General features: G+C 42.7%; 1 protein-coding gene across 1 annotated transcript in view; it reads right to left on the reverse strand.

The window, feature by feature from the left end:
• The window catches only part of sha (shavenoid), a 354,752-nt gene that overhangs the window by 60,764 nt on the left and 268,969 nt on the right, over window positions 1–25,019 (reverse strand). Inside the window, exon 4 of the mRNA XM_067146254.2 lies at window positions 19,635–19,745. Within this exon, the coding sequence (XP_067002355.2) occupies window positions 19,635–19,745 (111 nt within the window). The remainder of the gene's footprint in view (window positions 1–19,634; window positions 19,746–25,019) is intronic.

Raw genomic sequence — 25,019 nt, forward strand, 5'->3', positions numbered from 1 at the left:
TATGTGTGAAACACCATAGGTCTGTATTACATGTGCGAATTTCATTATCTGTGCGTAGTACCATAATGTGTGGAATACCGCGAGTCTACGATACTTTTGATTAGTATCGCACCATGTCAAATACCATGGTTCTACTTTCCAAGCGATAAGTACCATTATGAGAGTATGATGACCTATATTTTGGACCCCTTTAGCTTGCAAGCGTCATCGATTCAGTATTGAGCTCTAGAAGCAGTCCCTTGGTCAGTATTACTAAGTATTACTATTGTTTTCCGTCAATTTCTGAGACTGAGGCATTGCGGGTCGTCTCAACTGATTATTTTAACTTCATATCCATCCGTTCATTTTTCGTCCTCACGTTTTGAATTCTGGTCAGTGGAGGATTTTGGATTTTTATTTTGTCATTGCATTTCGTACCATCAGGGGCCGATGACCTAGATGTTAGGCCCTTTAAAACAACAAGCATAATCATCATCGTCATCAATTAATTGCCTGGTGTGAAAATGTGAAACCGCGGAAAAGTATTCAAAGCTGCCGACAGTTCGATCCCACTATCTCCCGAATGCAAGCTCACAGCTGTGCGCCCCTAACCGCACGGCCAACTCGCCCAGCCATGTCTATCTGTCTTGAAATGTTATAGATAGTGTCCAACACGGTCAGGACGTGAACATTTTGATATACATTTCTCGGTAATTAAATATGTTGAAAATATGAATTTAGTGTGGCTATTCCCAGACTGGTTCAGCCCTTTTAAGGCAGATCCTCCAACGAGTTTGTACGTGTTTTTGTGGTGGAGGATAACGTCATGTGTGGGGTGTGAGTTGCAGCAATACTAGGGACTGTACGAACCCCGAGTCCCCGAGTCTGGGGAAATAATCGTTTCAAGTTAAAATCTCCAATCTGGCCTGGAATCGAACCCGGGGCCCTGTGAAGTGAAGGTGACTACGTTGACCGTTCAGCCAAGGAGCCGTACTGAAGCAAACTCTTATTCTCATCCTCAGGTTGTGCAGCTCTTTTGACACACCGCCCAGTGGTGGTGAGCTGCATGCACCATTTTTAACCGCGTACCAGCACTTCTGACATTCTTAAATTTCTGGCAGTACCGAGAATCGAACCCGGGACTTCAAGGACGGTAGGTAATAGAGCTAACCGTTGCGTACACTACGGAGGCGGACAATGATTTATAGGCCCGTATGTTGTTGGAAGGTAGAGTATTTTCTACACAAAGTGTGCGAGATTTGCTGGTTGCCTACTTTACCTTACTTCCCTGTGTCTTGCGTTAGAACACAAACAACACAGATTGCAATTTGCTTAACAACACATCGTATAGAAGCTAGAATTGATTCTGATCATGGAAATTCTTTTGTGAATATTGCGCCGGTATATATACCGGGTGGTTCACCAGCCCCTTATTTTCTTCGGAGGTACGTAACCCAACTAACGCGTATATCATAGTTATCCGAAGAACATCAGTACCTGCTCTTTTATGGCCTTAGTACAACTATGCCCTTTATATAATGCTCGCGAATATGATGGAAATCATTAGTAGCAGTGTTATTTCTATTATTTAAACTATATTGAATGTGTAAAACGATCACAGCTGCGAATAACACTATTTTACGTTTGGACAGGAAGTGTCTATAAGGAATGCAACGTGCTAGTTATGCACCATGGCTTGCGATAGCTTATGTGGCTAAATCACGCATGACTGCTATTGTATTAGCCAAGCTGTTTGGCAGTAGATTCGATTCACAGGCTTCGATTAACACCGTTTACAGTGACTGTAATATGGCCACATGTAATCTTGTTCCAAAGAGTGGATTTTTATTTGGTCCTGAAAAGGTCCGTTTATATCCGATGTTACGTAGCCAGATTGGACTACGACATTACGGTTTGTAGGTAGGAAGTAGGGACCCTGCACATTCAGTGTAACAAGTGTTCGAAATGTTGACCACCTTCGTTTATGCAGATATCAGTACGACGTTTTATAAAGAAATTCTTGCACGATATAACATGCCAGGTGTAACAACTTGGCATTCCTCGGTGATCAGTTGCCGAAGGTGACCAGGATCTTCAGGCTCCTGTGCATACACTACCTGCTTTAAGTGACCCCACAGGAAGAAGTCAAGTGGCGTTAGACCGGGTGAACTGGCGGGCCAGTGAACGGGTCCGCCCCTTCCTATCCATTTATTTGGATATGGGGCATGACGATGGTTCCGGACGACTACTGATCCATGAGGTGGAGCCCCGTCCTGTTGAAACATTCGTAATCGCTCACGCAAAAGCACGTTCTCCAGCAACTATGGGAGTTCATTTTGAAGAAAATGAAGGTAGGGTGTTCCCGTTAGATGTCCATTGAAGAAATGTGGTCCAATGAGGTAGTCATCCAAGATCCCACACCCGATATTTACTCCCCACTGCTCTCGAAATGGGCCCTGTCTTTTCCAATGGTGATTCTCCGCGTTCCAATATTGCATATTGTGCCGATTCACGACGCTATTGTTGTGAAATCGTGATTACTCAGGGAATAGGACTTTGGACAAAAAGGATGAATTATTGTTTACCTGCTCAATGGCCATTGACAATATGTTATTCTAGCTTCGATATCACGTCCGCGGAGCTGCTGGTGTAACTGCAGATGGTACGGGTGAAATGTATTGTTATGCAGTATGCATATGACTGATGCTAGTCTGTTGTGCAAGAGTCCAAGTACTACATATAAAAGCTGTTATGGACAGCGTCCAAAACAGCCTCTTCATTTGGACCAGACGTTATAGGAGCATCTCTAACGGAAGTTACCCTTCCAAGCATTCCAGTTAACCACAATCTTCGTTCAAGGTTTGGGAACGTATTGGCAGTCGGTAGTCTTCTGTCAGGAAAACGCACGTGGTAGAGACGTTGCGACTGGAATGCGTTCTGCCTTGTTTCCCCATAAATGAGCAACATATCAGCGTACTCGTCACTGGAATACGTCGTGAGTGAATGAATACGTACTGTGATGTGACCTGGTAAGTGTGCATATACATTCTGTGTCCGTTAAAATGGGGAATGATCCGTCGGTAAAATAAAAAAAATGCATAAGTTTGGAGCCGAACCACTGCATTACCGATATTCAGACATCTTGTGTCACCGGCCCTTAACCGACTCACCCACAAACAATTCACAAGACCCTCGCTAAAGGATTGTTACATAAGATGGCCGTTCGACATCGAAAGCCAATATCCGTGTCAAATTCTTCAATACTGCTTTACAGCGTTCATTTAACTTTTGACCATTACGGAGCACGTGGTGTACCTATTAATTCGACCGTACTTTCTCCATAAATTAGCAGCAACTCAACGTACTCTTCATAGGAATATATCGTGAGGAAATGAATAAGTGCCGTGATGTGATCTCGTAGCTATGGATTATTATTTGTTTGCGTTGGACTCGGGAGGTTGTGGATTCGAGTCCCATACTGGCCGTCCTGAAAAGGGTTTCCTATTTTCACCAGCAGGCAAATGTCAGGACGGTACCTTAGGTAAAGGCCAAGGCCGATTTCCTTTCAAATTTTCCCCCCATCCATCCTTAAGGTAGGTAGGTAAGGGTTATTCTGCCCGAAGGCAGGTCCGAAGCTCCGCAGAGGTGTTCCTGAGCCGGAGTTTACGTGCGGTAGGGTGGCCAGTTCCTTTCCGCTCCTCCATTCCCTTACCCCCCACCAACAGCGCGTGGAAACTCATCCAACTCCTGACCACGCCCAATGTTGCTTAACTCGGAGATCTCACGGGATCCGGTGTTTCAACACGGCTACGGCCGTTGGCCCCATCCTCAAGGGATAGACGCCAATTCAGAGCGCATCAGTTAAAAGCAAAAGGAAAAATTTGATTACTTTTGTATCCCTGCTAAAATGGAGCACCTCTGTCGTTCAAGAAATTTGCCTTAAGCTGGAATCGAACCACTACGCTGTCGATACTCAACACACCTTGTGCTCCAGCCCACAACCGACTCGGTCGCGAAGTCAACATACACGATACTTTCTAGAGGTTTAGTACTTACGTATGGCCGTTCCACCTCGAAAGTTAATATCCGTGTCAAAGTCTTCAATGATGTTTTGCAGTATTCATTTAACTTCTTTACACGTGGCATAATCTATTAATTCGATTGTATTACGGGTACCTGTTTTATTTCAAGGCACAATAAATAACATGTTTGCAGAATGGTCCTTAGTATTTTGCGCGGAATCTTGCATAGTGCCGCCTCTTTGGTGTAGTGGTTAGTGTGATTAGCTGCCACCCCCGGATGCTCGGGTTCGATTCCCAGCTCTGCCACGAAATTTGAAAAATGGTACGAGGGCTGGAACGGGGTCCACTCAGCTTCGGGAGGTCAAATGATTAGAGGTGGGTTCGATTCCCACCTCAGCCATCCTAGAAGTGGTTTTCCGTTGTTTCCCACTTCTCCTCCAGGCAAATGCCAGGATGGTACCTAACTTAAGGCCACGGCCGCTTCCTTCCCTCTTCCTTGCCTATCCCTTCCAATACTCCGCGTCCCAGGTGGCGCATAGGGGGGTCCTAACCGGCTTTCCGGCGGACTTGAGGGAAATAAAATACCTCTCGCGGACCAAACACACACTCCATGTGGGTGGTGGAGGGACAGACGAAGAATTCACCCACGGTATGCCCTGCCTGTCGTAAGAGGCGACTAAAAGGGGCGACCAAGGGATGATTCAATAAGAACCATGAAACGACTTGTAATTAGTACCATCACGCAGGAAACACCATGGGTCGCATATACTTGCGCGTAGTACCACTATGTTAGGTACGCAATAGGTTTGTGATTAGTGGCGACAGTGTGTGAATCAGGAGGTGGTCCTACAGTACATGTGATTCGTACCCTATATGAGCGACACCATGTGATTAGCGACACCATGGTTCTGCCTTACCTATGCTCAGTTCCCACTATGTGAGGAATTCCACGGGATAGTATGAGTCCCTGTGGTTAGTCCACTTATGTGAGGAGCCCCATAGGTTTGCGTTGCCTTTATAGGTTTTGCGTTGCCTGCAAATAGCGCCGCAATGTGCGAAACACCATAGGTCTGTGTTAGATGTGCGCATTACACTACCTGTGAATAGTACCATAATGTGTGGAATACCGCGAATCTCCGCTACTTTTGATTAGTACCGCAACGTTACACATAGCATGGTTCTAGTTTCCTAGCGATAAATAGCATTATGAGGGGCCGATGACCTGGATTTTGGACCCGTTTCGACTATAAGTATAATCAATTCAGCATCGTGCTATAGAAGCAGTCCCTTGGTCAGTAATACTATTGTTTTTTGCCAGCTTCTGTGCATGTGATTCACTGTGGGTCGGATCCACGGATTTTTTTAACTTCATATCTGTCCATCCATTCATTCTTCGTCCTCATGCTTTGAATTCTGGTTGGTGGAGGATTTTGGAATTTTAAGTTGTCATTTCATTTCGTCCCATTTCGTACCATTAGGGGCCGATGACCTCGATGTTAGACCCTTTTAAACAACAAAAATCAATCAATCAATCAATCAATCAATCAATCAATCAATCAATCAATCAATCAATCAATCAATCAATCAATCAATCAATCAATCAATCAATCAATCAATCAATCAATCAATCAATCAATCAATCAATCAATCAATCAATCAATCAATCAATCAATCAATCAATCAATCAATCAATCAATCAATCAATCAATCAATCAATCAATCAATCAATCAATCAATCAATCAATCAATCAATCAATCAATCAATCAATCAATCAATCAGCATAGCAGATGAGGCCACCTGGGCGAGGTAATGGTCATTCTTCCCAGTTGTATCCCCCGACCCACTGTCACACGCTCCAGGACACTATCCTTGAGGCGGTAGAGGTGGGATCCCTCGCTGAGTCCAAGCGAAAAACCAACCCTGGAGGGTAAAAAGATTAAGAAGAACAAGAAGAAGAATTGTGCATAGTAATTTCTCTTTTACTAAGTCAACGGATCAATTTACACTGATGACTCACACGTAGCGGAGAGCCTTATCGACCATAAAGAGAAATTTCAAGTTGTTTGGTGTTCATAGAAGTAAATTATAACGGTCTTTAGTTTATTTGGGTTGCCTATCTCCAAAAAGATACGGGCCTGATGAACCACCCTGTATATTTAGAAGATGATGGCCACGAACCTACTACGCTGGCGTAGCAGGGGGAAAGGTGATACTCCCACGTAGCGCGTCCCAGGTGGCGGATAGGGGGTTCCTAACCGGCTTGCCGGTGGACTTGAGGGAAATAAAATACCTCTCGCGGACCAAACACACTACCCCCTGCGGGTGGGGGACGCACATGTAGAATACACTCGCGGTATCCCCTGCCTGTCGTGAGAGGCGACTAAAAGGGGCGACCAAGGGATGATTGTATGAGAAGCATGAAATTACTTTTGATTAGTACCATCACGCGGGGAAAACCATGTGTCGCCTTTACTTGCGAGTAGTACCACTATGTTTTGTACAGAATAGGTTTGTGCATAGTAGCAGCTATGAGAGGGTCACTGTGGGTTTTTCTGTACCCGTGAGTCGTACCCATGTGAGCAACACCGCGGGTCTGGGCGTTGCCTGTGTTTAGTACCACTATATGAGCGACCCCGTGGGTCTGCGTTGCCTGTGATTAGTACACCTAGGTGGGGAACCCCATCGGTTTGCGTTGGCTGTGAGTGGCGCCATTGTGTAAGAACACCATAGGTATACGTTACCTGTACGGCGTACAATACTTGTGAGTAGTACCATCATGTGTGGAACACCGTGAGTCTTCGCTACTTTTGATCAGTACCCCAACATGACAAATACCATGGTTCTACTTTACTAGCGATAAGTACCATTTTGAGGGGCCTTAGACCTGGATTTAGACATCAAGCATACTCGATTCAGGATTGTGCTTTATAAGTGGTCCGTTAGTCAGTGATACTACTATATATGATCTTTTTTGAGTTGGATCCACTGTTTTTTGTTTGTTTTTGAGTTTTTTGTTTTATGTCCATCCATTCATTTTTCATGACATTTTTTATTTTGGTCAGTGGATGATTTTGAACTTTTTGTTGTAATTTCATTTTGTACCATTAGGGGCCGATGACCTCGATGTTGGGCCCCTTTAAACAACAAGCATCATCATCAACATCATCATCATCATCATCATCATCAACATAAGAATAAGATGGGGCTGGTGCTGTTACCACATAACTTGATGCTGTACATTAAGGGGTAAACGTATTGAAGGGTTCACTTCTTATAAGAAATTTAACCTCGTCGTTTAAGTGTATAGTTAAAAGCCAGGAGTATGGTTGGATTCTCAAAAGTCCCCCCCTCTGAGCTGTCGTAGTTAGCCAAGACGTCACTGAAGAAGCTTACTAGGAACTTAATGAGGAAGTTAGTTTCCTGTTGCAGCGTTAATAGGCAGATTCTTCGTCTTCTTCTTCGTCTTCTTCTTCTGCTTCTTCTTCACGTGCCATGTCCACTGTGGACTAAGATCTCCTGTCTTGCGGCAGACTGAAGAGCCATTAGGCGCTATTGATTCTCGTTTGGGCCGATGACCTAGATGTTAGGCCCCCTTAAACAACAAGCATCAGCAACGATTTTCGTCCATTCCTTGATGTCGTCCAGTCAAGTTCTTCTCTTGCGATCGATACCCACGCTTGCCCTCAATGTTTCCTTGAAGTCTTAGTTGCAGAAGGTGGTATTTAATTCCTCTCATAAATAAGCAGATAAGAATTCTACATTTCATAAATGAATTTCTAAAGTACTTTATTTAAACCTTCTGTTACCTAGCTGTGAAGACTGTAGCCACCTGAAATTCAGGTTGTGCCAGTACACGACAGTACATCAATATTTTATTATCTGGACACAGTGTAAGTCACTGTGGACATATAATAACAAGATCTTGTTTCCAGGTGGAATAAATGACCTCGTTCTTCCAGGTAGGGAACTAGAGGAAAAAGTGAAGCGGTTTGTTGAATCATGGTATACTCATATGGGAAATGTATTCTGACAGTTTTAATTCTCCAATATTTGTCGTCTAACCTAAAACGTGTTCTTTTAATCGCCCAACAAGACTGATTAGTTCTAATGGAATATAACTCTAAAGGCCAACACATATGTATAAGCCGCCTTGTATGCTGTAGCTCATTTGGCCTTGCATGCAAAATGATTTCAGCCATTAAGAGCAGCCGCGCGCGTGGTAAGGTGCGGCTCCAAATTCCTCGAATTTTCGTTTCAAAAACGGGCAAATTTTGCAGAAAATATCAGGTTCGAAATCAATCGATAATATATCCCTGAAAATAATATATAATATTGAATTTGCGTGACCTGCAGCGTAGCTTATTTGCTCGGTTACCTAACTTAGGTGCTCGCATTCTATGATTAATTGCGGGTTCTATTCCAGGAGAAGTTTTTGGCATGCAAAAGAACTGTCAGAATATTTAAATAAGACCTTAAGGAATCTCTTTTCAGGGAGACTTGCGCATTCCCACTCTTGGTGGGTGCGGTAGAATTAATATATTCACATTACCCTCTGTGTGTCTCTTCCTATGGGTGGAGACGGTAGAATACACACACGGTATCTCCTGGGTGTCATAAGAGGTTACTAAAAGGCGTAAACACAGGGGTTGTCAACTTGGGAGCGTGGGTCGGTGAGCATGGACCCATAGCTGAGTTTGACATTGCTTCCACCTACTTCTAACAGGCTCCTTTGTTTCATACTTTCTATTTAACCTCTATTGGTCAAATCTTGTTTTCTTACGATTCCCGATGGTACTGAGTTTGCGATACCCCTTGCGAGTGGGGGACACACATGTAGAATACAACCGCGGTATTCCCTGCCTGTCATAAGAGACGACTAAAAGGGGCCCAAGGGGCTCTCAACTTGGGATTGTGGATTAGCGACCACGGGGCCCTTAGCTGAGTCTTGGCATTGCTTCCACTTACTTGTGCCAGGCTCCTCACTTTCGTCTATCCTATCCGACCTCCCTTGGTCAACTCTTGTTCTTTTCCGATGCCGACAGTATTAGAGCATTCGAGGCCTAGGGAGTCTTTCATTTTCACGCCCTTCGTGGCCCTTGCCTTTCTTCGTCCGTTACTTCATTTTTCGAAGTGACGGATCACTTCTTTCTCTTTGTTCTCTCCTTTTAATCCCTGTGGGTGGGGGACGCAGACGAATAATACACCCACGGTATCCCCTGCCTGTCGTGAGAGGCGACTAAAAGGGGCGACCAAGGGATGATTGAATTAGAACCATGAAACTACTGTTGATTCGTACCATCATGCGGGGAACACCATGGGTTGCCTGTACTTGCGTGTAGTACCACTAAATTCGGTACGAAATAGGTTTGTGATTAGTAGCAGTAACGAGGCTGGCCGGGTGGGTTCCCAGTACCCGTGCGTCGTACCCATGTGTGCAACACCGCGGGTCTGGGCGTAGCATGTGAGTTGTACCACTATATGAGCGTCACCGTGGGTCTGCGTTGCCTGTGATTAGTACTCCCTATGTGAGGAACACCACGGGGCCCGTGGGACCGGCACCCGTGAGTAGTACACCTAGGTGAGGAAACTCATCGGTTTGCGTTGGCTATGAGTGCGCCACTGTGTGTGAAACACCATAGGTCTGCGTTCCCTGTACGAAGTACAATACTTGTGAGTTGTACCATCTTGTGTGGAACACCGTGAGTCTTCGCTACTTTTGATTAGTACCCCAACATGACAAATACCATGGTTCTACTTTACTCGTGACATGTACCATTCTGTGGGGCCTTAGTCGTGGATTTTGCTCCCCTATAGACATCAAGCATCATTGTGCTTTATGAGTGGTCCCTTGGTCAGTAATACTATTATTTACTATCTTTTTTGAGTTTGATCCACTGTTTTTGTTTGTCTGTTTTTTTGTTTTTGTAGGGTTCATGTCCATCCATTCATTCTTCATGACATTTTTAAAAATCTTGGTCAGTGGATTAATTTGAACCTTTTGTTATTTCATTTCGTACCATTAGGGGCCGATGACCTCGATGTTAGGCCCCCAAGCATCAGCAGGCGTAGCAGGGGGATAGGTGATACTCCCACGTGGCGTGTCCCAGGTGGCAGAAAGGGGGTCCTAACCGGCTTGCCAGCGGAATTGGGGGAAACGAAATACCTCTCGCGGACCAAACACACACCCCCTGTGGGTGGGGGAGGCAGACGAAGAATTCACCCACGGTATCCCCTGCCTGTCGTACGAGGCAACTAAAAGGGGCGACCAAGGGATGATCCAATTAGAACCATGAAACTACTCTGATTCGTACCATCACGCAGGGAACACCAAGGGTTGCATTTACTTGCGCGTAGTACCACTCTGTTAGGTACGCAATAGGTTTGTGATTAGTAGCGACAGTTTGTGAATCAGGATGGTCCTACAGTACCTGTGATTCGTACGCCTATATGAGCGACACGATGGGATGAGCGACACCATGGTTCAGTCTTACCGATGGTCCATTCCCACTATGTGAGGAATTTCACGGGATCGTACGGGTCCCTGTGGTTAGTCCTTTGTGCGAGGAACGCCATGGGTTTGCGTTGCCTGCAAAGAACGCCGCAATGTGCGAAACACCATAGGTCTGTGTTACAAATGCGCATTACACTACCTGTGAATAGTACCATAATGTGTGGAATACCGCGAGTCTTCGCTACTTTTGATTAGTACCACAACATTACACATAGCATGATTCTACTTTCCTAGCGATAAATACCATAATGAGGGGCTGATGACCTGGATTTTGAACCCGTTTCAACTATAGGCACAATCGATTCAGCATCGTGCTATAGAAGCAGTCCCTTGGTCGGTAATACGATTGTTTTGTGCTAGCTTCTGTGCATGTGAGGCACTGTGGGTCGGATCCACTGATCGTTTTAAATTCATATCCGTCCATTCATTCATTCTTCGTCCTCATGATTTGAATTCTTGTCAGTGGAGAATTTTGGAATTTTAAGGTACCATTTCATTTGGTCTCATTTCGTACCATTAAAAGCCGATGACCTCGATGTTAGGCCCCTTTAAACAACAAACATCAACATCATTTTCGTACCCTTTGTGGCCTTTCCCTTTTTCCTGATACTCCTATTTTTCCATTTCCATTTTTCCCATTATTGTTTAGAGAGGATGTTTGCATAGTTGTACTTCCTCCTAAAACAACAATCACCACCACCACTATCGACCTTAACGTCTCTACAGATCTATGGGAGTTAGAGACGGGTAGATCAAATCATAATAATAATAATAATAATAATAATAATAATAATAATAATAATAATAATAATAATAATAATAATAATAATAATAATAATGGAATTTGCTAGCCATTTAACATCACTCTAAACATCGTTACTAGAGACAGCAATCTGGTCGCGGAAGTCAAAAAATACGGCTAAACTAACTACATGATGCTCCAATATTTACAAGGGACCTGAGTGGGTAACAATCATCTTGGTAATCATTTATAAAAATTCCAAGAGTGACATCATCCTTTACATTTTCATTAATAGGACGTCAAGTCATTATTATTATTATTATTATTATTATTATTATTATTATTATTACCGGGCGAGTTGGCCATGGGGTTAGGGGCGCGCGGCTGTGAGCTTGCATCCGGGAGATAGTGGGTTCGAATCCCACTGTCGGCAGCCCTGAAGATGTTTTTCCGTGGTTTCCCATTTTCCCACCACGCTGTACCTTAATTAAGGCCACGGCCGCTTCCTTCCAATTCCTAGGCCATTCCTATCCCATCATCGCCATAAGAACTATCTGTGTCGGTGCGACGTAAAGCCACTAGCAAAAAGTTATTATTATTATTAGTACTATTATTAGTACTATTATTATTGCACAGGGAGGTACACCTCTACGCCGCGCGTTCAAAATGAGCGCCTAAAAGGACTCCTCTATCTATCAAATGTGAAACCAAGAATACAACAAGTTAGAACTTTACTCTGAAGATGTCACCACTAAAATCTGATATAATTTTGTTATTGTGAAATTTCTTGAACTGTGTGAATTTCTACTTGTTTTGTTTTCCATTCATCAAGAAGTCTGGACATTCTCTCATAGATGACACTACCAAAGAACGATGATCATGCACCCTGGTGCGAAGTGAAAGAACCCTTGATTTAAAGAAGTTTTGTGTTCATAAGTTTTTTCTAATTGATATTCATTTCGCCAGTTTTGAATCTAGCCAATCCCTAATTTCTGTAATTAATTTTCTACCAATCATAGTCTTCTTCTTCTTCTTCTTCTTCTTCTTCTTCTTCTTCTTCTTCTTCTTCTTCGATTTTCAGTGTAACTTTTAAATTCACCAATAAAAGTGAGAGGGTGTGGCTAGTTTAATCTTGAATGATCTCGAACTTTCCCTGAGGGTTTATAAACTGCGGATTTTCACGTCTCTTGGCCAATTGATCGTCATTTGATCTAGTGTGTGTTTCAAAGTAGGAGGCGGGCGGCGCCTCTATCATCAGGCAGCAGTACATCGACAAGGTAATGGCCACATAACATCTTTATTTCTTGCTATCTCCGCAGTTTAACCTGAGGGAAAGGTCCGAATCATTAACTATGTAACCTAGTTTTCCTAAAAATGTAACTTTCTGCCGGCTAATATAAAAACTTCATAAAATCTTTAACTGTAAATCGGGGAAAGAGAGTGATGTACCCTCTCGAGCTCCCCTTCATATTGGTTTGAGGTGAGTACGTTTTGTAACTGGTTTTCTTCGTTTCCGTAATGTCTTAATTTATTCTTACACGAGTCACCTCCATAGTTTGAGAATAGCCCCTGTTTCATCGGCCAAGTGCCCTTTAGGTTTTAAGTGTTCATATCTAGGAGTGCAAGTAATCGCCTCCATTCATTTTGTGTTCGGGCCATTCATTTAACCATTATTCTTGTTCCATGAAGGCCCAGTAGGTTGGGTATTAAATACCCCTCTATAATCCAGAAATTGTAAGCTGATGTTACCTTGAGTAGGCTTGGAAAACTGAGAGCCTCTTCGCTCTTTTTCAAAGTAAGATTACTGTATGCCTCTTGAAGGCTAGATGTTGGATTTTTGGGAGCAAGTGCTCTATGAATTAGGGGGATTTCGGCCCTTAAGTGAATATATGCTCTTTGTAAATTTGAGCTGAAAGCTCAGGAAATGTAAAGCGAGGGGCTTGAAGCCCAGGACTTGTGGAATTCACTATATTGTATTTTACTTGACTTGGTTCTGTTACGTTGTTATTTGTTGATTTTTGAAATTCTAAAGATATATAACCTTTGTTAAAGTTTTAAATTAACTTTAATATTGTAGTTAGACCCATCCCCCCCGGCACCTTCTTTAACCCCTTTCTGCTCCACGGGTAACTCCGTAACAATTATAATTTATTATTATTATCCGTTATTCAAAAGTCTGCTTCAGATGAGCTGAAAATGTATACAACAAGCAAATTTCTCGGGTAATTTGTTTTAGGTGAACATCTGCCATGAATAGGCATGGTCATGTTTTATTTCGTACAGTGAAAGTCCTTCAGCTTTCATGATAAACGTTGGAACGTACAATCTTCTTAGCGGGAATTTTTTTTGAGGTGGTCTGATATTGAGCCATTCAATTACTAACAGTACAAGTTTATATTCTCATTGCAGTGCGGTTTCATTTTTTCTCTGCGTCAAATAGCGGTAGGCTAATCTTGATTGATTAGACGTTAAGCGTTAAATCCCTGTTCATATTGACAAAACAGCTGTTAAATTTCATATATAATTACTTTTACGACTTGTGATGAGTCTCATAAATGAATGTTCATAAATATGTAACAGATTGAGTAAGCTTCTTGTTAACTCCGTAAGACATGTTCATTTTTTGTATGTATTACAGCTACCAATGACATGGTTGTTGGCTTAAGTGCAAGGGGGGAAGTATACTCACAGGGGCTAAAGGTTTGCGCGACCTAGATTGTGGCTAATATGATAACTACTTTGAAATAATTTCAAATACTAGGTAAACAACTGATAGGGGATCTGCCACATGGGTAACAGCCTTATTCACAGATCAGTGGTGAGTGAATGATTTATTTTATTTATGCCAGGCTCATCTATATCATATTTCCTGTGCGACATTCCCAAAGTGTTACGAACCGAATGAAGTTTTTCGTTTCCTTTTTCTTCAAGGTCCTTCTCTTTCATTAGACGTTATTCTCATTCTTCGAGGGACCGATTCTTCTTCCGTTTTGCCTCGACGTTAAATTACGAAGGACAGATAACTTTGTTACTTTATACTTCAAAATATTAACCACCAATCGATCTTTTTCTTTAATTTGGTTTACTCTTGAACCTTTCCGTAACTTCCCTCTGTAGGTGGGGGCGGTAGAATAACACCCACGGTATCTCCTGCCTGTCGTAAGAGGGGATTAAAAGGAGCCACAGGGGCTCTACTTGGGAGCGTGGGAGGCATCCACGGGTCCCTTTGCTGAGTCTGGCATTGTTTCCACTTATTTGTGGCAGTTTCCTCATTTTAGTCTTCCCTATCCGGCCTTCCTTGGTCCACTTTTGTTCTTTTTCGATCCCGGCGATATTAGGTTTACGAGGCCTGGGTAGTCTTTAATTTTCACGCCCTTCCATTTTTTAGCCGACACCTTCATTTGTCGAGGGATTGGACCTCTTCCTCTTTCCGCTCTGATTGGTGTTAATGGAAGAAGCCACGAACCTACTACGCTGGCGTAACAGGCGGAGAGGTGATACTCCCACGTGGCGCGTCCCAGGTGGCGGATAGGGGGGTCCTAACCGGCTTGCCGGTGGACTTGAGGGAAATAAAATACCTCTCGCGGACCAAACACACAACCCCCTGTGGGTGGGGGACGCAGACGAAGAATAAACCCACGGTATCCCCTGCCTGTTGTAAGAGGCGACTAAAAGGGGCGACCACGGGATGATTGGATTAGAACCATGAAACTACTTGTGATTAGTACCACCACGCGGAGAACACCAAGTGTCGCAATTACTTGCGGGTAGTCCACTATGTCAGGTACCAAATAGGTTTGTGATTAGTAGCACGCAGGAGCACCGCGCGATCAGCCTTTTACGGTACCTGTGATTAATAGCACTTTATGAGCGACACCAGGGTTCTGGCTTGCCTATGATTAGTATCCACTATATAAGGAACACCACGGGATAGTGCGAGTGCCTGTGGCTAGTACACTTGTGATGAAAATCATATGTTTGCGTTGCCTGTAAATGGCGCCGCTATGTGTGAAACACTATACACTATAGATCTGTATTACATGTGCGAATTTCATTACCTGTGAGTAGTACCATAATGTGTGGAATACCGTGAGTCTACGATACTTTTGATTGGTACCGCGCCGTGACAAATACCATGGTTCTACTTTCCAAGCGATAAGTACCATTATGAGAGACCGATGACCTATATTTTGGACCCCTTTAGCTTGTAAGAATCATCGATTCAGTATTGATCTATAGAAGCAGTCCCTTGGTCAGTATTACTATTGTATTCCATCAGTTTCTTAGACTGAGGCATTGCGGGTCATCTCCACTGATTGTTTTAACTCCATATCCATCCGTTCATTCTTCGTCCTCACGTTTTGAATTCTGGTCAGTGGAGGATTTTGAATTTTTATTTTGTCATTGCATTTCGTCCCATTTCGTACCATCAGGGGCCGATGACCTAGATGTTAGGCCCCTTAAAACGACAAGCAGCATCAATAGAAGAAGCGTGAGGTTGCCCAGTTTTTCTTCCTCTTAAAAAATGATCACCGCCACCATCACTTGTCAACTTGGAAGCGTGAGTTGACGACTACAGGGTTCTCAGTCGAGTCCTCTTTTGCTAGTGGCTTTACGTCGCACCGACACAGGTAGGTCTCATAGCGACGATGGGATAGGAAAGGCCTAGGAGTGGGAACGAAGCGGCTGTGGCCTTCATTAAGGTACAGACTCAGCATTTGCCTGGTGTGAAAATGGGAAACCACGAAAAACATCTTCAGGGTTGCCGACAGTGGGATTCGAACCCACTATCTCCCGGATTCAAGCTCACAGCCATGCGCCCACAACCGCACGGCCAACTCGCCCGCTTTAGTCCAGCCTGACATTGCTCCTACTTGTGCCATTCTCCACACTTTCATTTAATATCTGATCTACGTTGGTCACCACTTGTTCCATTCTTACCCCGACGGTATTAGGTGTGCGCAGCCTAGAAAGTTTTTTATTTTTCACACCATGCGAAGACCTTTCTGTACTTTTGTCACAGATTTTATTCTTCGAAGGGTCAGACCTTTTCCACATTTTTCTTTTATGATTTTGAGAGACGATGGTCGGCCAATTGTACTTCCTCTTGAAGAAATAATCACCATCACCAACACCTGCTTTGGTATTAGCTGATGTTTCATCACCTGATCCCATATGTGATGGGAATCATATTAAGTAGTGTATTCTCCCTTTGCTGATATTATTATTATTATTATTATTATTATTATTATTATTATTATTATTATTATTATTATTATTTCCTAATGGCGGCATTCGCATTATAATAACTTAAGAGAATGTCTTCTGCGAGTTGGCCATGCGGTTAGGGCTGCGCAGCTGTGAGCTTGCACCCGGGAGATAGTGGGTTCGAACCCCACTGTCGGCAGCTTTGAAGATGGTTTTCCGTGGTTTCCCATTTTAACACCAGGCAAATGCTGGGGCTGTACCTTAATTAAGTCCACGGCCGCTTGCTTCCCATTCCTAAGCCTTTCCTATCCCATCGTCGCAAAAAACCTCACTGTGTCGGTGCGACGTAAAGCAAAAATTTAGTAGCTCATACCATCCCTTCATTCAGTGGCCGACAGTTACGGTATATTTGTTCTTAATGGCAGTAATGTTCGGCTCTTAGCGGAATGGTTAGCTTACTTGCCTTCAGTTTAGAGAGCCGTGGGTTGGATTGCTGGCAGGGCCAGGGATTTTAGCTACGTGTGGTTATTGCCTTTGCCTCGGGGACTAGATCTTTGTGTTTTAGCTTCATACACTTCTATTCATCCACCTACAACTTTCCACACTTCCATCCACCACAAGAACACTCTATAGTAAATGCAATCCTCCATATAACGTTAGGGGCCAGGAAAGGCATTTGGCCATAAAACACGGTCAAAAATAAAAATGAGAAAATGGTCAGGGGAAGAAGAACAAGTTTCTTACTACTACCACCACAGTCCACAACTGAGAAGTGAAAAATGTAATCGTTCAATTCAAGTAAAAGGCAGATAGACACAATGTAATTAAGGTCTTGGATTTAACACAACGTAGGATGCGAATCAGGGAACGTTGTGACAGCATGTCCTATGATTGTAGTAGTTAGTGGGACAATTATTATTACCTGTGTGACATAGGCTACTTGATTCATGTATTTTGGCTCCTTCCTATTCCTGTTTGTTTGACGGTACTCAACTGTCTGACGCAAGCTGTTTGAACGAAGTTCAGGATATAATTAATTTTCCTTCATGTCAGGTTTCTTGTTTGGAGGCAAACACACGAGAGGCTGCTTTACCGAAGTACGTGCCCCGAGTGTTAATGAGTATGCTTTACTTCTGCACACGTCTAGACCGCAGTCGCGTTTCGAGAGCTTCTTGGTGAAGTATTTGATCCCTGTACTTTAGAGACTTCCTTGAAACCGGTATTGGAAATACATGAGGAATTATGTTTCAAACGTAAAGTACTATGAGTTGTGAACGCAGACTTTAGTGTTTATAAATTTCTTGATGAGAAAATGTGGGAGTAAAAAGCAGTATGTGTACAGAGAGCAGGTTGTTATTAGTGTCATGCAAAACACGCTCCGTGCTCGGTTCATATTCTTTGAGTATGGTGATGACCGAATGTTACTTCTCAGAAGCGAACTATGTTCTTTCGACTTTGCCCCCTATCTCAGTCACGGGTAGACGTGATCGCCTCCCTCCATAATTTTTTTAGCCGTATTCTGCTAAGTTTTTCTCGCGTACCTTATTTATCCAAACTACGCTTTTTTCTCAATGGTGGACTCATGACTGGGCACGAAATTGTCAATAGTTAAACTCAAAAGACCTTGTTTCTTCTCTATACAGGGCTGGGCCAGTCTCGTACGTAATAAAAACTGGAAATAACGTAGTAAATATCACTCCTGTCGGAGAAATGGTTAATGAAGTTCACGTGTTGCCATGCATATTCCTCCTGGCTAGCGTACTTTATTGCTCTATATACGGAAACTAAATGCACATTTTATATAAAGGGTACAAATTAATAAGTCATTATAACGCATAAGCAGTTAAATATAGACCAGCTCAAAACTCATGTTCGATCCTGGCTCAGTCCGGTGGTATTTGAAGGTGCTCAAATACGTCAGCCCCGTGCCGGTAGATTTACTGGCACGTTAAAGAACTCCTGCGGGACTAAATTCCGGCACCTCGGCGTCTCCGAAGACCTTAAAAAGTAGTTAGTGGGACGTAAAACAAATAACATTACTATTATTATTCAAAACTCATAGTTAACGTAACCATTCCGTTACCCTTTTATACCTCCGAATTCCAGACCTTTCCTCTTTGTAAACAAGGGCTTACTCATATCTGGATGAATCGCATTGCTTGCAGCGTCAATAGAGCAAGCAACGTCATCCTCTCTAGTCAGCAAACTTCGCTTCGAACATGCCCTGTCGAACGAATTGGAGGAAACTCGGGCGTTTTAGCTTACACGCTCCACGTACGCGTGATAATGGTTGCATATGCAGCAAGGCACATGTTGCTCCGTCTTTCTTATACGTCTCAAGTTCGAACAATGCACGCCTCTAGTTATTACAATCAGAACGGAAAATTCGATCACCAGAAATCATTGAGATGAATGGCCCGCCTGGGCTACGTGATCATTAAGGCGTCAAGTCTATATGGTCTGACAATGAGTCCAATTCAATATATGTTTGCCATCAGAATGTTGGTTTCTAATAGTTTTTATTTGATTGCTAACTGCGTTTCATTCTATTGACTCTGTTTTAGTTCGTGTTTGTGTATTTAAAAGTGTTATCTTAACTTGTATTATCGGGCCAGTTGGCCGTGCGGTTAGGAGCGCGCAGCTGTGAGCTTGCATCCGGGAGATAGTGGGTTCGATTCCCACTGTCGGCACCTCTGAAGATGGTTTTCCGTAGTGTTCCATTTTTACACCAGGCTCTACCTTAATTAAGGCCACGCCCGCTTCCTTCCAACTCGTAGCCCTTTCCTATCCCATCGTCTTCATAACACCTATCTGTGTCGGTGCGACGTAAAGCCTCTAGGCAAAAAAAAAATAAATATAGATTTGGGATGAATCTCTCTACTCCAGTATTTACCAATGGATAACTATAGGCCTATGTACTTTAGATTTCTCGAGAGTTCCCAGATCCATAGACGTCAAAATACAACTGCCATTTACACCTACACTCAGTATACTCCACGAGGAGTGTATTCTATACAGTTGACGTGTATGTAACAAGGGAAGTGTAACTTTTGTCCCTAATATATATTAACATATCCATTTCACGTTTCCAATTACATATCACATACCAGTTTTTTTTCTGTCGAATATAGGCTTACATACTAGTAGTTGTTATAAAATAAAAGGACTTACCAGAGAAGCTGATCTCGGCGCTGGGGTGGACGATCTGCCCTTCCAGAGGGAGGAACACGAACGGAATGCGCTGCGATGTAGATCCGCTAATGAACGGCGCCAGAGTGCATTCTGCAACACAAGATGCGGTCATTAATCTACCACATAGCCATTATGGTCACTAAAGAAGTTCTTTCTTCCGGACAGTAAAAAGCAATCACCGTTACGGAAACAATGGATGGAATACACATATGTTTCTTCTGTTCTTACCTTACTTGTACTGTAAGCGGTTAAGCACAGATGGAATTGTTGTTATTTCATTCTAGGGGCATAAGACTATTGTTGTAATCAGGTCTGTATATGCAAAGTGTGTCTGATACTCTGTATTATAGTGATGTTTGTATTGTGTAATACCTGTGGACAATACATTTCACAAAAGTACATTAGGGCTGTAGTTTATAATCACAAAATATATCAAAATGAATGATTAAGAGTTCGGTTTGTTGAAGATGTGCTGAATAAATGTTAAGAATTGCTTATAACAGCAAGGCTTTGAAAATATCATGCAATGGTTTAGAAGATTCAAGATTACAACTGTGACACTCAAATATACTGTAAGTCTTTTCATTCCAAGCGCGGGGCAATAGAAAAGTAGATGACCCACTGTCTGAGGAGGACCACAAAAGCATAAATATCCATCTGTAATTTGGATTTTTAATCGCCCAATGTAAAATTTAAATTTTACATGTTCCGATAGAAATTGTGTTGGGACAAATTTAGGCACTAATTATTAACACTGAAGCCGATCTTAAACTTCGGGGAAGAATAGTTCTCTTGTAACACATCCTTTCAAGCTATAAGTCCAGATATTGTTCCATTAATATATAATACATTTCTTGATTCGTCACTTAACATAGCACAATGGAGGTTCATCATATGTAATTCCGATATTTGATGTGGAGGCTAATTTTGCGAAAGAATCTGCTCTTTGTTTTTAAACCATAAAATCCTGTATGACCACGAATCCAAGATATGCAGATGTGAGAACATTCTTCAGCTTCTGTTCTTGTACTAGCAGCTATCGGATTTATATTGTACTTGTTGTTAAGGGAGCTCAACGCTGCTTGCGAATCACTGAGTATCTTCACTTTTTTGTTATTAGTTGCACACTACAGTACTGCGTTCTATATAGCCCAGCGTTCTGTCTGAAAAACTGAATGGCTTTTTGAAATCTTATACTGGGCTGAAAAAGTTCCAACATCGTCCTGATAGACTACAGAGGCCACGAACCTACTACGCTGGCGTAGCAGGGGTAGAGGTGGTACTCCCACGTGGCGCGTCCCAGGTGGCGGATAGGGGGGTCCTAACCGGCTTGCCGGCGGACTTCAAGGAAATAAAATACCTCTCGCGGACCAAACACACTACCCCCTGCGGGTGGGGGACGCACATGTAGAATACACCCGCGGTATCTCCTGCCTGTCGTAAGAGGCGACTAAGAGGGGTGACCAAGGGATGATTGTCTTAGAACCATGAAACTACTTTTGATTCGTACCATCATGCGGGGAACACCATGGGTCGCTTTTACTTGCGAGTAGTACCACTCTGTTAGGTACTCAATAGTTCTGTGATTCGTAGCACTCAAGCGGGGTTTACTGTGGGTTTCCAGTACCCGTGAGTCGTACCCATGTGAGCAACACCACGGGTCTGGACTTCGCCTGTGCGTTGTACCACTATATGAGTGACACCGTGGGTCTGCGTTGCCTGTGATTAGTACCCACTATGTGAGGAACACCACGGCAATACAGGCGCCCGTGAGGAACCTCATCGGTTTGCGTTGGCTATGAGTGGCGCCATTGTGTGAGAAACACCATAGGTTTGCGTTTCCTTTACGACGTACAATACTTGTGAGTAGTACCTTATTGTTTGGAACGCCGCGAGTTTACGCAATCTTTGATTAGTACCGCAGCTTGAGAAATATCATGGTTCTCCTTTACTAGCAATAAGTGCCATTATGCGGGATCGTTGACATCGATATTGACCCATTCAAACAAGCATCATCGATTCAAGATTGGACTTTGGAAGCAGTACCTTGGTCAGTAATATTGTTTCTGGGAATGTGAAACATTGCTCGTCTTATCCACTGATTATTTTAAATTCATATTCATAAATTCATTCCTCATCATCACGTTTTGAATTTGGGTCAGTGGATGAATTTTGTACTTTTACATTGTAAACCCATTTCGTCTCATTTCGTACCATGGGGGCCGATGACCTAGATGTTAGGCCCCTCTAAATAAAAGCATCGTCAGACTACAGAGGCACATCAAACTTTGTGAACACCATCAGTATCAAGTATGCGTGAGCCGTGTGTATAGGTGATCAGTCATGAAGATGTGAGCAATTGTTTCAAAGCAGTTTCTTGAAATAGCTGGGATGGTCAGACTGGAGAAAATGACACTTTCTCTCAACAACAGTGTTTAAAACTGATAGAGGTGATACTTTGTTTCTCTTACACAGAGTCAATTCAAATATACCAATTCCAGTAAGAAATAATAAGTAATTCCATATAATGAGCACGTTGTTGCATTTGGCAAGGATGGATTGAAAACTAGCAAAATATTCCTAGTAAATTCCATAGATAATACGGTGGTTATGGTCAAGAGTGCTTGTGATCAGTAATCTATGAGGAGAAAAGCAACCAAGATTCACAAAGGAAAATAGTATTTCATGTTACAAAGCAATTTTCCACGACGTCCCTGGTGCTGAAAATGGCGTTTTCTAAGACGCGTCATTTCATCCATTATCCGATCGAGCGTCAATGACTGAAGTTCCAGGAGTTATCTGTACTCCATCAGCGTACTGAATACGTCTTACTCATGTGATGGAAAGTCAAATCAATCAATCAATCAATCAATCAATCAATCAATCAATCAATCAATCAATCAATCAATCAATCAATCAATCAATCAATCAATCAATCAATCAATCAATCAATCAATCAATCAATCAATCAATCAATCAATCAATCAATCAATCAATCAATCAATCAATCAATCAATCAATCAATCAATCAATCAATCAATCAATCAATCAATCAATCAATCAATCAATCAATCAATCAATCAATCAATCAATCAATCAATCAATCAATCAATCAATCAATCAATCAATCAATCAATCAATCAATCGCAGACCTAAAATATCTCGTTTTCAACTGTCCATATTACCACGGGTCTTCAAAACTGAAATACGTAGCCAGAGAAGTAGCGTGTTGCATTATCGGCTAGATCTATTCAGCCACTATTTACAAGTTCACTCGCGTTTGACTTTTCCACTCAACTCAATTTTTAATCACACAGAGTACTCCGCCGCCCCGAACAGGCTTCTCGCAGCGAAGCCTCGTTCACTTCACAACAATCAGCACTGAACTTCGCATAGCCGTCTGACATACTCACTGAGCTACAGGACTCACGACAATCTCGTAACTCACTCGCAATTGACGCAAGACTGACTTACTACTACTACTACTACTACTACTACTACTACTACTACTACTACCACCACCACCATCACTACTACTACTACTTAGAAGGTGACGCCTTCCTTCGGGCCAAGGAGATTAAGAACAGGTGATGTATGGAGAAGATGAGGGTGTTGGCGGCCGTGGCCTACACTAGGAACTGTCTCGGCGTTCGCTTTAGTGGAGGATTTGGAAAACCCACAGAAAACCATTTTCATGACAGCTGAAGGTGGGGACCAGCCCCTCGCCGTCTCCCAAATGCAGAGCTGTAGAGCAAAGTTAGAGCCATGGCTACCTGTAAGCCGAATCCTACTCAGCCTTGTTGGTCGGTCGGACGAAATGCAGAGCTGTCGAGCCACATGAGCCACAGTCTAGCCGTGGCCACCGTTATGGCCGAAGCCGACTCTGCTTCCACCGGGTCCGCTCTCTATATAGATCCGCAGAAATTTCTCATAGTTTCCACTTCCAGATCATTCTGGACGCCTCCTTCATTGTTGATCAGTTTCCACCTTCTTCTAAGGAACTACCTTACCGTGAACCACAACAATTCGTCGGCGGTTTTTTTTTGCTCGTTGCTGGCCTGGTACACATTGTGGCCTTTTGCCACAATTATAGACTTTCGGCGAAGCGACGGACTCTTGGCCTTCATGCCACAAAATTATCACGCACAGCAAAATGCTGTTGTTACGTTTCTTGTACACGACCAAAAGGAGCTATCGACCTCCAGCAACACGAGTAACAAAGTGTACCATATCATTAAAACATTAAATAAGCTGCGTTGCATGTTTAATTAGTATGTAATGGCCAAATAATTTAATGGTTGTAGCAGCGATTACATAAGCCCACAGACTCGCAGCTCTCCACACACCTCATAACAAACAATCATTTCTTCCATCCAGATCAGCATCTCAAAGTTCTTTACAATGAAATTGGGGGATCCAGAATAAATTGTTTAGAAATTAGAGAAATACAAAAGTGTGTCAGAAATAACAAAGTAACATACTGTAGAAATGAACAAACGTTCTTAACTGAGCACTCTGTGATTAATAACATTCACAGTTCCACCCCTTAACTTATTTCCGATATCCGATTTTCATTATTTTGTCTAACGTTCAAATTCAGAAGATTTGTCCAGCAGTTTTTAAATATGTTTCTTAATTTTTTTATATTCATACGCATCTTGGTTCGCAAGAATAATCTATAGAGTCTACATTTATGTAAGAAATCGCAGCTTGTTATTTCTGTTGATTTATACGCTGAAGAAAAAGACTTAGAATAAAGATTTTTTTGCTAGTTGATTTACACCTCACCGACATACTTGTCCTGAAATGAGTGAGCACATGCTCTTTCCAACCCTTATATCTGGATTTAAATGCTTCCTGGTAGAGCTGTGAATCTCATCCGGGTCAGCTGGACAGTAAATTACAACACCGACTTCCAAAACAAGATGGTGGCTGTTAAATGTACTGACTTCAAAATGTTTAGGATTATTTTATCTTCAAGAACTCACATTACAAATTTCACATTTACCCTAGTAAGAACTAAATCTGTAGGAGCCTAACTTCGACCAAGTAAGCACCGTTGATACTGCGATCTACGCTACTTCTCCCACTTGTGATTTTAATACATTGTGTTACGGAGCTTTCCGTGGTAGGTAGAGGTGAAAGAAGGTGCGGGTGTGAATAGGTCTCCAGCTACGAAAGTAAAATTAATTTAAAATTTAACAAGGTTATATTTTCTTTTCAAAATAAGGAGATAACAAGCATGGCAGGTACAAAGTAGCAAGTCAAAAAGGTAGTTACAATATTTACAGGATTTGGGCTTCGCGCCCTGACTTCACAATGCTTGGGCGATCAGCTCAGTTTTACCCCAAACACAAGTTTCAA

Source organism: Anabrus simplex, chromosome 4 (assembly GCF_040414725.1).
Source record: "Anabrus simplex isolate iqAnaSimp1 chromosome 4, ASM4041472v1, whole genome shotgun sequence".
NCBI classification, from domain to species: domain Eukaryota; kingdom Metazoa; phylum Arthropoda; class Insecta; order Orthoptera; family Tettigoniidae; genus Anabrus; species Anabrus simplex.